The sequence below is a fragment of the Haematobia irritans genome, chromosome 1 (genome assembly GCF_050003625.1).
Source record: "Haematobia irritans isolate KBUSLIRL chromosome 1, ASM5000362v1, whole genome shotgun sequence".
Lineage (NCBI taxonomy): Eukaryota > Metazoa > Arthropoda > Insecta > Diptera > Muscidae > Haematobia > Haematobia irritans.
This window is the reverse complement of record NC_134397.1, coordinates 236,523,668-236,537,243: the sequence shown is the minus strand read 5'-3', so window position 1 is coordinate 236,537,243 and position 13,576 is coordinate 236,523,668. Positions and strand designations below refer to the sequence as shown.

The window sequence follows — 13,576 nt, the reverse complement described above, 5'->3', positions numbered from 1 at the left end:
TTGTTAGAGTTTTTGAATACCAAATTTTAAAGTTTTGTACCAAAACCAGTTTTTTGTTACAAAATTGTTATTTTTGCTTTAAAAAAATAATATTTTATCCAAAAATCAGTCAATTTCGTTTATATCAAGCACTGTTACTGACTATAAATCTTTAATAACCCACATTTCAAAGTTTTAAAGTTAAATTAAAAAAAAGTGTTCGGTCGGAGCAGGGATTGAACCCACGACCCTTTGCATGCAAGGCAGACATGCTAACCACTGTTCCACGTGGCAAACAAATGTATGTTTCTGTTAAATAATGTTATGTTTGCATGGGCTCGTGGGCGCTGCAAACTATGCTATATAAATGTAACTTATAACGATAATTATTTGCTGGTGACTATAACAGCTACGTAGCCCAGTGGATAGTGTGTTGGCTTACAAACTGTATGGTCCTCGGTTCGATTCTCCGTGCAGACGGGAGGTAAAATTTATAAAAGTGAATAATTTCTTCAACATTATTTGTATTACAGAAAAAGGTGCCAAGAATTAAAATATTTCGTGGAAGTGAAAATAACGAGTATGTTAGGGAATGAGCACAATCGTCTTTGGGAAAAATTCTTCCAAGCATACAATATTTTTGGGCTCAAAATGCTTCCAAACATATAATATGTTCACATAAAACAAACATATTAATGTTTCGGCAGTATCCAATAATATATATGCTTCCTGCAAAATATGTTTGGAACATATGTTAAAGAAGCGATTTTTTTTGAGGGTGTAGGGCCGTAACAAATGCATTCCATTGTGTTTTTGTTATTAGCTACATATTTTAGTTCTCGTCATGTGTATCCCGTCTCGTGTGCTTCGGCTTCCTTGTGAATTCCAGTCAAGTGCTGTTCATGTTATGGCATCGTGCAGTTTCCTCAAGGTATTCCAGATTCTCATCCATTTTTGTCTTCGGATTTCTTGTATAACTGGTTGCTGCTTTGTGATCTGCCATAGGTCTTCATTGGTGATAGTGTTTGGCCAAAATATTGGAACTATTGCCCTAGTCGGCTATTAATAAACACTTATTTGGTTTGTAGTTCTTTACTTACAGAATTCCAAGTCTCACAGCCATAGGGTATTACTGACAAAACCGGCAACGAAATACTGTGACGGCTAACGGTGTATCACCGAATTGAAATAGATTCTAATTCCTAGGCGGAAAATGGGATATTGTTGCCATATCTTATCAAATTTTTGAACTAACTAGTAGGCATTGTTATTGCTGGACTACGTGGATTTTTATACACTCCACCGTAGGATGGGTAGTATATATCCGTTTGTAACACATCGAAATATTGGTCTAAGATACCATAAAGTATATATAATATTCTGAGCCGTGGTGAAATTCTGTGTCGATCTAGCTATGTCTGTCCGTCTGTGGAAATCACGCTAACTTCCGAACGAAACAAGCTTTCGACTTGAAACTTGGCACAAGTATTTGTTATTGATGAGCCATATAAGACCACGTTTACGTATAGCCTCCATATAAACCGATTCCCAGATTTGGCTTTCTGAGCCTCTTGGTGGAGCAAATTTCACCCGATTCGGTTGAAATTTTGTACGTGGTGTTAGTACATGGTATTTAATATTCATTCTAAAATTGGTCCATATAGATACATAATTATATATAACCCCCATATAAGCCGATCCCCAGATTTGACCTCCGGGGTACGGTGGAAGAAAAAACTTGGCTTGATAATGAGTTTCCGGACTCTGCCCCAGGGAAATCAACAATAATTGATTGGTATGCAAAATCCAAGCGTAGTGAAATGAGCACGGAGGACAGTGAACGCAGTGGACGCCCGAAAGAGGTGGTTACCGACAAAAACATCAAAAAAATCCACAAAATGATTTTGAATTACCGTAAAATGAAGTTGATCGAGATAGCAGAGGCCTTAAAGATATCAAAGGAACGTGTTGGTCATATCATTCATCAATATTTGGATATGCGGAAGCTCTGTGCAAAATGGATGCCGCGCGAGCTCACATTTGACCAAAAACAACAACATGTTGATGATTCTGAACGGTGTTTGCAGCTGTTAACTCGTAATACATCCGAGTTTTTCCGTCGATATGTGAAAATGGATGAAACATGGCTTCATCACTACACTCCTGAGTTCAATAGACAGTCGGCTGAGTGGACAACGACCGGTGAACCGTCTCCGAAGCGTGGATAAACTTAAAAGTCCGCTGGCAAAGTAATGGCCTCTGTTTTTTGGGACGCGCATGGAATAATTTTTATCGATTATCTTGAGAAGGGATAATTGGAGCGTTTGAAGGTCGAAATCGCGGCAAAACGGCCCCATATGAAGAAGAAAAAAGTGTTGTTCCACCAAGACAACGCACCGTGCCACAAATCATTGAGAATGATGGCAAAAATTCATGAATTGGGCTTCGAATTGCTTCCCCACCCACCGTATTCTCCAGATCTGGTCCCCAGTGACTTTTTCTTGTTCTCAGAACTACCAAATTGTACTACCAAATTGGTATCAAAAAATTGGAAGGTCGTTATAATCGTTATATCGCTCTTGAAGGAAACTATGTTGAATAATAAAAACGAATGTTGACAAAAAAAATATGTTTTTCTTTGTTAGACCGGGAACTTATCAGCCAACCTGTTAAGTATATGGCCACTAATAACCACTCAAAAATTTATCCATGTCGGTCCATAATTATATATAGCCCCTATATAAGCTGATCACCACATTTGACCTCCGGAGCCTGTTGGAGGAGCAAATTTCGTCCGATTCGGTTAAAATTTTGTACGTTATACATATTAGCATACGGTCTCTAACAACCATGCAAAAATTGGTTCATATCGGTTTATATTTATATATAGCCCCCATATAAATCGATCGCCAGATTCGCATATTTCATCCTATTCGGCTGAAATTTGGTACGTTGCGTTAGTATAGGGTCGCTAACAACCATTCCAAATGTGGTCCATATCGGTCCATGGTTATATATAGATACACCGATCCCCAGATTTTACTTCTTCCTGGATAAGCAAATTTCTTTTGATCTTTCTAAAATTTGGTACTAATCACACAAAAATTGGACCACATAGGTTCATAGGTCAATATAAACCGACCTCCATATTTCACTTTTGCCTCTCTTTTAACGCGCAAAATTCATACCGTTCAAGAACTGAATTATATAGGTTTTTAATCTGCCTTTTTTTGCCTAATATATACCTCGTATGGGCTAACTTCCAATTTAAAATACGATGTTAAGGACTTTTAAGATATCTTGCTATCGGCATGTATTAGTACAACCCAAGTAATTCGATTGTGGAATAAAGTCTCTAGTAGTAGTTTCTACGCAATCCATGGGGGAGGGTACATAAGATTCGGCCTGGCCGAACTTACGGCCGTATATACTTGCTTTTCTTGAAATAAATAAAATTTTTGTCGACAAGGTTGTATTTGTTCGTCGTGGAAAAATGTTTTGCCTGCCGCATATAGCTCGCGTTTTCTCATAGCTCTCTATACCTTAGTTTTCTCTCTCTCTCTCTCTCTCTCTCTCTCAGGCTGTGTCTTCTTCTAGCTTGTCTTTCGTTTTTGGATATGGGGAGTTGCCATGCCTGTATTTCGATGATGGTTTCTTATTTTCATTTCCGCTTCTGCTTCTCAACCAACTCTATGTCATTTCTTTGAGTATCAGTTTACTTGGATTGCTGCGCAGTAGAGAGAGGACGTAATATCAGTGATAAGAAAAAGCGAAAATGATTATGAATTAATATTTTGGCAAAGCCACTGTGCAAACGCGAACAAATGCAATTAATGTTATAAACCAGAGCAGTATCGATCGGCCAAATACCTATTTGTTTTTTTTATGAAATATACATTTGGATTCAATGCAAAAAAATGAAAACGAAATTGAAAATTGAGATTCCTCCAAAACGATGTGCAAGCAGAAAATCAAGAAGAAGCAAACAATTGAGATAGTACAAAAAAATGCACGTTGACTTGTGATGATATTCCAGTATTTGCTATAGTCGCGGCCGATGATAGTAATAAGAAAGCGTCGATGATCAATCGATCGCAGAACGTTCTGCGTATCTGACGGCTCTGGCACAAAACGATCGCGAGTGATGATGTTCGACTAGGAAAATAAGGAAACGAAAAGAGATTCGAATTTTGAAGAGAAATACAAAGTTAACTCTCAACGAAACTATAACATTTTTTAAAACTCGTTAACGTGACAAATTTCCAAAAACAATCGAAAAGAAAATGGCGCAAGATTTTCAATCGAAACAGGATTACGCTCGACAATTGCGTTATGCGCGATCGAAATTTCGTCGTATTAACTCTCTGGATTTAATCCCTGAAGATCCCACACAAGAGGAGTGCAATGATGCGGATGCAATACGTACACCCACATTGCTAAGTCGATCGAATACTGGCATTCAACAAAATCTTATTCCTGTGCAAAAACCCCAAACATCTCAAACACTAAAGAAGCGAGTTCAAAATTTTCTATTATTTTGGCCGAATCTTGTGATAAACGTTGTCTTACTTTTAGTACGTTACATTCTATATATACCATTGTCTATAGCAGCTCCCAGTTTTTGGCTATCAGCATTGCTATGGGTGTTTTGGAAGATAATACGGATTCCCGTGGAATTTTTCAAATTAATTATCAATACTAGCTCTGTGGCAACAGTTGCAGGTTCACGGAATTCACAAGGCATTGAAACCCCAAAGAGAACTGTACTCATTAGCTGTGGCAGTACCATACAAACATTGCATTTGGCCAGAAACTTCTATTCTTCGGGAGCGAGAGTTGTTGTCTTTGAATTTGATGGACTTTTTGGATTGGCTCGTTTTTCAGCAGCTGTAGATAAGTTTTATGCCGTACCTAGACCAACTCCTCAAAATGTGGACAGTTATATATCGGCCCTTTGTCACATTGTGCGCAAAGAAAAACCATCCGTATACATACCTGTTTGCGCCACTAGTCCGGCATACTACGATTCGGTGGCCAAACCACATTTGGAACTCTTGGGATGTGCCACATTTATAACTGATGTACAGGAAACCCTAATACTAGACGACTGTTTGCAATTCTACCAACGTTGTGCATCGCAAAATATTGCCGTACCACCATACGTGGCCTTGTCGTCAGCCCATGAGCTTTGGGAGTTGTATGACGAGGGTTTCATAAGTCAATTTCGCAATATTCTAGTGGCTGTGGGTATGCAGGGCGTATTGGAACGATTTAAGTATATGCTACCCCGTCGCATGAGAGATTTACGCTTCTCCCACGAAATCAACGAACGTCAACAATGGCTGGTGGTGCGTGATGTTCCGGGCGATCATTATGTGACCTGTACGACAATTAAATCAAGTCAAGTTGCGGCCAATATCAGCTGTAAAGTAGATCATGAAACGAAAAATCTTATACCCATAACAGCAAGTGCTACGGCCACCGCTATGGATGCTCATTTAATTGATAACTGGCTAAAGACATTCTTTGCTAAAGTCCATTTCCAACGACCTATAAATTGCCACATTAGTTTCCGTTTGATCAAGTGTCAAACAACGGGACAGTTTCTACCATTGGGTATACGTTTGGGTGTCTCTCTACCGTATATCTGCCACAATCGATCACATGCCCAAATCTTGTGTCGCACCATGAAATGTGTACATATGAGACCATTATGTTTGGTTGGCGCCAACGGTTCATCGTCCCACAGTGATGATGATGAGGCTTCTGGCAGTGGGTCCTCTCTGGCATACTTTAGCGCTACAATGGCCTTGGATAAACGAGAAGCGCTTTTCACCTATTGGGATCCATTACCCTATTGTGCATACTATCATTTCCAATTACCATTGGAATCGGTTAAAACATTTTTGCAGAAACGCCGAAAATCCTCTGCAAAATATCACCAACATTGAAGACGAACAACCAATATATTTTGGACACAACGAAAACGCAGCATATGGGGGTTGAAGGAGTATAGAGTGGGACTATTGTACAAAAATCTAAGGTGTGTATGTTTATGTATCACCATGCCGTGATCTTCATAAAATTCGTATTTTAAGGTTGGTACTATGTTCGGTTTTCCTAAAAACAAAAGTCTAAACTAAAAGACCAAAAATATGCATACATGAAGACAATTCTATTCTTGTCAAATCTAGCAAATCACAATAATTATTATCTGAAATTAATTGATTAAAAAAAGTAGCTATAAAAATAAATTGTTTTTCGGCGGGTCATCTGAACATAGTCACCACCTTCTTCACACGCAATCTTCATACAATTCATAACTTTGCAAAGTAATCGTTTTGGATTTAAATCTACCAATATTTTTTTGGCATTGTAAAATTGCCCTAGTTGTTTTTTGAAAGCACCGTTAGCTACAATTTCTCAAACTTATATTTGGCAACTCTTTTGAAATTTGTCATGTAATTCACAATAGTCTCATAAAATACTTGAGGCAGTATCCGGAAACGGAAAATAATAAAAATGGTAAATGATAAATGTCAACAAAAAACTATGTGTGTTTATGCTAATAAGCCTAGTACTAAAATGATGTTTACGTACCAAAAACTGTTAAAAAAACTTCATATGAAAACTTTTATGCGGAATAACTGCGAAATCTTTGTTTTGATTTTTTTCTAACAAATAGTGATGCAACTCTGAAATTTTCGTATGGAAAAATAAGCTGGCATAATATTTTGCAAATATACTGCACAATTTTACTAAAAAATAAATTAATTCAAATTATCCTAAAATGGGAGAAGTTTAATTTGAGTTCATAAATCTCTAAAATGTGTAAATTTTACTAAAATTGTACCTGTCGTGTTAACATATTTGTACTTAATTGTACCTGTCTTCTTACAGCGCTAATGACATTTTAACGATTTTTTTAAATTTTTTAATTGAAATGTCTCCAATCACAGAAATGATAGTATCAATTAAAAAATTAATTGATACTATTAATTTGTGTGATTGATTTTTGTTTCAATTAAAAATTTTGTTAAATCAATTAAATTTTTAATTGAATATTTTTTAAAACTCAAGTAAGATTTTAATTGGAAAACATTTCGTGAAATTTTATTCTGTGTACCTCGAAAATTAAACTAATTTTTAATTAATTTTTAAGATGAGCCACCGTGGTGCAATGGTTAGCATGCCCGCCTTGCATACACAAAATCGTGGGTATGATTCCTGCTTCGACCGAACACCAAAAAATTTTTCAGCGTTGGATTATCCCACCTCAGTAATGCTGGTGACATTTCTGAGGGATTCAAAGCTTCTCTAAGTGGTTTCACTGCAATGTGGAACGCCGTTCGGACTCGGCTATAAAAAGGAGGTCCCTTGTCATTGGAATCGGGCAGCACTCAGTGATAAGAGAGAAGTTCACCAATGTGGTATCACAATGGACTGAATAGTCTAAGTGAGCCTGATACATCGGGCTGCCACCTAACCTAACCTAACCTAAAATGAAATCTAAACGTAGTGGGCACTTTCTATATACACACAATTGCTAATATTTATTGTCTCATTGAAAGTTTAAATTGTTATTTTCGAAACTTGGCACAGAAAAAGTCCGTATTTAAAGCAATGATAAAATTTAACTTACACAGAAAAAAAGTGAACTACATTATGGGGAAAAACTTTAACTAAATTGTATTCCAAATTTTGAGATTCATTAAATCAACGAAAATTTTCCGAAATTTTTGGATTTACTATTTTGGCATTACCATTTACGAAACGCTTTTTTGTCGAAAAGGAAAAAATGAACTAAAAATAAAAAAAATCTGAGGCGCCAGATCATTTCCATTTTAACCACGCTGTAATTCAGTCTTACTATTTTTGAAAAGTGTACGAAAATTTTCTTCTTTTTTAGTTAGAATTGAACTAATTTGTATGTTATTGAAATTTTACTTCCATTTAGTTCATAAAATTTTGGAATAAAGAAAAAAATCATTGGGCTGGGGAAAATTTCTTACAAAATTTTAAAAATAAACTAAAACAAAATATTTTTTTGCTATAAATATTAGTTTAATATTTCAATATTAGTTAAATATTTCAATAAAAATGTTTCAAATAATATTCCTATCTAATTCTTGGCTTGATTAAAAAAATGATTTCAATTAAAATTTTAAAGAAAAAAAGTTTGGTCCTATTTTTATGTGCAATATTTTTAAAAAGGCGGCTTGTTCTTGTTGTAGTTTTTTTTTTAATTTTGTATGGGTAATAAGTATGATTTGACGCCAATGATTTTTCTTTACTTTTAGTAAAATTTTTCTTCTTTGAGTAATTTCGTAAATTGTAGTTAGCAAATGTGTGGAATTTATAAATAATATATAAATAATATTTACTATCTAATATATTTCTCACCTTCGAAGTACCACATTATTGGATTATGTTAACTTTAAGGTTCCACAATTTACAACCTTTTATTGCTTTCAATTGCTTGCATTTGTTGAACAATGTATAAATTTTGAATGTGACCATTAAGTATTCAAGCCATATGAAGTATCTCATGTAAAACCAAATGTGACTACTTACAACCAAAAATGTTGTTTTGAACTCCCCACACTGAACAAATATTGAGGTCAAAGATTTCTTGTCTTTAAAAAACGAATGCAAATTTTGCTTAGCATAGAAGACGCATTTCTCTAATATAAAGTTTGTTTCCTTGTCCAAAAGTCGATAAACTTTTCAATGAAGTCGTATTGTCCTTATAATTAAGTGATTTGACTTAAAAATGGGTATCATAACATGAGAGAAAAAATTTTTGGGCTAAAGTCAAGTTGACTTCAATAATTCAAAAAAAAATCTTTAAAATTAATGAAATTGTCTTTAAATTTGTTGTCTTTTTGCATCTTGGCTACAAAGCAAAAAATCGTTCAAATATAAGACATGTTTTTTCAACACTTTATTTTAAAGACGTTTTTTACTTGAAACATAACATAGCTAATTTCTACTGGAAGTCGAGTCTGAATTTGGAAAATAAAGTTGTCGTTAACTCGTTTTTGCTGAAAAAAACGAAAAATTTAAAGTTACTTCCTAGAAGCAAGTACACTAAAAAAAAAAAACAGTGAACCCACCAGGAAGAAAACATTAGGAAAATTTAGAAAATTTTTAATATTTTTAGAAAATTTTAACTAAACAGTATTTCAAACGCTGACATCACGCTGATATCACAAAAATAAGTAAATATTTTTCAACAAATTCAAGAAAATTTATTAGACATAATTAATTTTTTTCACCTGTTAAAGAAAATTTTGTAGTCTTTAAGAAAAACTTGGAGTACGAAGTTCACGATGGACGCATTTGTAGTAAAATTTATAAATTTAAGGAAATAATGAACTATTTTGTGAGAAGCACGAATTTAGTATAACTTTTTACTTCATTTGTGTATAATTTTTTCCCGTTTTTTAGTTCTTTTAGCTAACGTACGCAAAAATTATTAGAGTAAAGGAAACTTTCTCCAAACTCCAAAAAAAAGTTTACTTGGAACCAAAGATTTTGACCTTCCTTTAAGGATTTTGGTATTGATTCCGAGCCAAAGATGCGGCCTCTTTAAAATAAAGAAATTTTTTAGGGACCTCCCTACACACAAAAAAAAAGTTTTTTCTGATTCAATCAGGAAATTAATTGATCCAATTAATTTTTTAATTGAAATGTCTTCAATCACAGAAATGATAGTATCAATTAAAAAATTAATTGACAGTCAATTAAAAAATTAATTGATCCAATTAAATATTTAATTGATACTATTAATTTGTGTGATTGATTTGTATTTCAATTAAAAAATTTGTTAAATCAATTAAATTTTTAATTGAATATTCAATTAAGATTTTAACTGGAAAAATTTTCGTGAAATTTTTTTCTGTGTAGCTTTAAATCTAGGATCGATAAAATTAAAATTGGATACAGATCTCATTCATCGAATTTTTATTCTCTGTTTACGATATATTAATAAAGGTATTCACACACAAAAATTTTTTTTTTCTGATTCAATCACCAAATTCATTGATCCAATTAATTTTTAATTGAAATGTCTTCAATCACAGAAATGATAGTATCAATTAAAAAATTAATTGAAGGTCAATTAAAAAGTTAATTGATCCAATTAAAAAATTAATTGATACTATTATTTTTGTGATTGATTTTTCTTTCAATTAAAAAGTTTGTCGAATCAATTAAATTTTTAATTGAATATTTTTTAAAACTCAATCAAAATTTTAATTGGAAAAATTTTCGTGAAATTTTTTTGTGTGCATGTACAAATAAATTCCAGTTTCAAAATCCAAATTATGCCAAGTACTTCAAAGTAAAAACTATTTTCTTAATGCTAAAAAAACTTTAAACCAAAGATTCAAATCCTTAAAATAAGTCTTAGCCTATATATGAAGCATTTTTATCTTTAATTTAAAAATTCAATATGTCAGTTGAGTTAAAGACGATTTCTTTAAATTAAAAATGTTTTTCTTTATTTTAAGGAACATTTGCCTTACTTCAAAGATCTACAACTTCAAAAGAGGGACGCAAAATTTCAAGATTTGTGTCCTAAATTTAAAAAAATTTTTGAAGCAAGGATTATAAACTTTCTTTTAATTAAAATCTCATTATTTTAAAGAATTTTGTCTTTGGCATTGCGAAAATTTCGAGTCCTAAAATTTAAGATGCATAATCTTCCATATTAGGTCAATATTTTTTTCAGTGCATATATAATAATTCCATGAAGAATTGAGAGAATTGTGTCTTAAAAGTGTACTTACTTGTATTCTCCGCTTCTTTGGTTCGGAATCAATACCAACATTTTTAGAGTAAAGACAAAATCTTTAGAACCGGGCATGCTTTTTTTTCAGTGCATAAAGGTGTGTGTTCGTGTATCACACCGAAAACCAGCCCAAACTTAGGCGGATCTCCTTTGAAAGAATTAATTTCAAATTTCTGTTGAAGTTTTGAGGAGAAATTTATCCACATCCCTTCTAATGCGCCATACGCACTATAAGTGATATCTCGCTTCTTGATATTTAAAATACAAACATTTCGAATAAGAAATTGTCGTTCATAAAATTAAATATGGTACCTATCTCAATTCGATTTTTTCAATATAACATATGTATATATTTAACAAACAATGCACAACATAGTTCATTATACCAACAAAAAAGAAAAACAAATCTATAAACTACATAATCATCTATCGTCACCTATTTACATGATGAATACCAAATAAGAAAACATATATAATAATAAATGCGTTTAATTGCAGCACTAATACACTAACAGCAAGAGAGTGAGAGAGAGAAATGAATATCTTTTGGAGAAACATGAACAAATCCTTTGAACGGCAAAAAAAAACTTTATGAGTTGGAGCGCGCCAGGGAGAAAGAGAGAGAGAGTAAAATAGACTGATATATGTTTTCATTGATTTATTATTTGCGCTATTGTCTTTTCTGAATAGGCAAATTCAACAGCATCCCCCTCCCCCCATAACACTCTCACAATCATTGGCGTCAAATCATACTATTTTACCCATTGCATTTAAGTCTTTCTCTTTTAAATGTAATCTTAAATTTAAATCAACGTTAATTTTATGAATATTTTATTTACGCACCAAATAAATGTGTTACATGTACAAATACACCACCACATATCTTATTAAACAAATTGTTGATCTTTTATTTTATTTACTCATTTTTTTTTTTGATTATTTGTATTCGTTTTATATTCTAGCAAAATATTTACTGGAAACGAACACTTAAACAACTTCGTCACAACTGAGGAGTAGTGTGTAAAATGTTTTAGCTATGGTCTATAAGGGGTTGCTTGGCCTAAATGGTGGTTGGCTATTTTTTTCCTTTGGACACCTTTGTGGTTGATCTGTGCCTTTGTTTTACGATAACCTGCTCTAATGTGTAAAAGTTCGGTTATCATGGAAACGGTGATAAGGACAATTCGTAAAGCATTGGTATATTATGAATTTGTCTTCTTCTTCTTGTGCTTGATACTTAGCGTGTAGGGTAGCATGTTTTAAAAGAAAGGTATTCTACTTGACACATTCGGTACTTTGTTTAATTGGCATGCCCAAATAATGAATATATTTGGGAAGCGGACAGATTTTGCGGGAATTAAACATTATAGCATTTGTTGGTAATAACAATAAGCTGGCATCTTTGACACATTTGATTCGAGTTTTTTACAAACGTCATGTTGATGTTTCACGCAAAGAAGGAATATGATCACCTCAAACCGTTTTACGAGCAAAATATTATGTTTGGACGGGGAAAATGGGAAATTTTTGCCGTAAAGTTTCATATCAAAATTCAGGTATTGAAAATCACTTTTAATATAAAGGTGGGTACTATGTTCGGTTTTCGAGTTGACAATCGCTTTATTTTCGCGATTACTTTTCTTGAAATATCCAAATTATAAATAAAAACAAACGTATATCTGTAAGGTCTTGCCGAAATCTAGAGGAACAAGAAACTTCGCATAAATTGAGTTGATTTGTCTGCTTTATATTGAACTGTTTTAATATAGTAACCGCGAAAAGCGAACAAAGTACTTCTAAAAATATCGTCTACAATTACAATAGTTGAGCTAGCGCAATTAGATATTGTTGATATAATTTTAAAATGTCCAATGGAATCTGCTGAAAACAATATTGAGGATTATCAATCTATTGAACAAGGTGAGACTGCTGTTGCTGCTTTATGACCAGTTTCTTATCTTCTGATTAATACTTAGCCGGCGGATATACCACCGGAATCAGATATATATGGAACCAGCTGTTTTATCGAAACAATAAGTAATAACAAATCATTGAGACTAGATTTCAACTGAGATTTGAAATTTAAAATCTTTAAAATGTGGATGTTGCGTGTAATGAATAGAGCCTATTATACTACGCCAAAAATCTATAAATGCGAGATTCCTTTTACAAATAGAAGTTAAACAATCGCATATAACTAAATGTTACATATATTTATAATTCTTTATAATTAACAATAATATACGTACATACAAAGTATATTTAAAATACGCCAATTTACATGCGTCATATTCTAACCGATATTTTTTTTTTTTTTTGAATTAAAGGTCTAGCTCAAGGCCAGCTAAATTTTAAAACATTGAACCGTTCAAAGACTTAAAGGCATCTTGTTTATCACTAAAAAAAACATTATTTCGTTTCAAAATAGAATTTTCACATATGATGACCTTTTTGATTATGTTTTGACCCTACGAGATAGTGGATTGGCATAGTGACAGCAACACAAAGAACACCTGCGCACAGTGGTTTAAAAAATAGAAGGTAATATGAATTGGTTTACGGCTAGCGGCGTGCCGTCAATTTAAAACCAATTATAATTAATTGGTGGTAACAAATGCAATTGAAGTTGACAAAAGATTGCTGTTAATAGCAAACGCTGACTGCTATTTTTCAGCAGACAAAAAACTGTTTTATTTTATAATTTGGCCGTCACTATTGTTACAACCCTGCCAGTTTTTCAAATATTTTTCCAGACACGCTCCATTGGGAATAAAAGCACTGGCTGATAGACGCTACAACATG

At 33.2% G+C, this 13,576-nt stretch overlaps 1 protein-coding gene across 1 annotated transcript; it reads left to right on the top strand.

The window, feature by feature from the left end:
* The first annotated feature begins 4,029 nt into the window (after nucleotides 1–4,029).
* LOC142231150 (uncharacterized) lies at nucleotides 4,030–11,670 on the top strand. The gene is made up of 2 exons (XM_075301792.1): nucleotides 4,030–6,022; nucleotides 11,273–11,670. The coding sequence occupies exon 1, from the start codon at nucleotides 4,263–4,265 to the stop codon at nucleotides 5,928–5,930; it is 1,668 nt and encodes a 555-aa protein (XP_075157907.1). The 5' UTR covers nucleotides 4,030–4,262; the 3' UTR covers nucleotides 5,931–6,022; nucleotides 11,273–11,670.
* The last annotated feature ends 1,906 nt before the right edge of the window (nucleotides 11,671–13,576 follow it).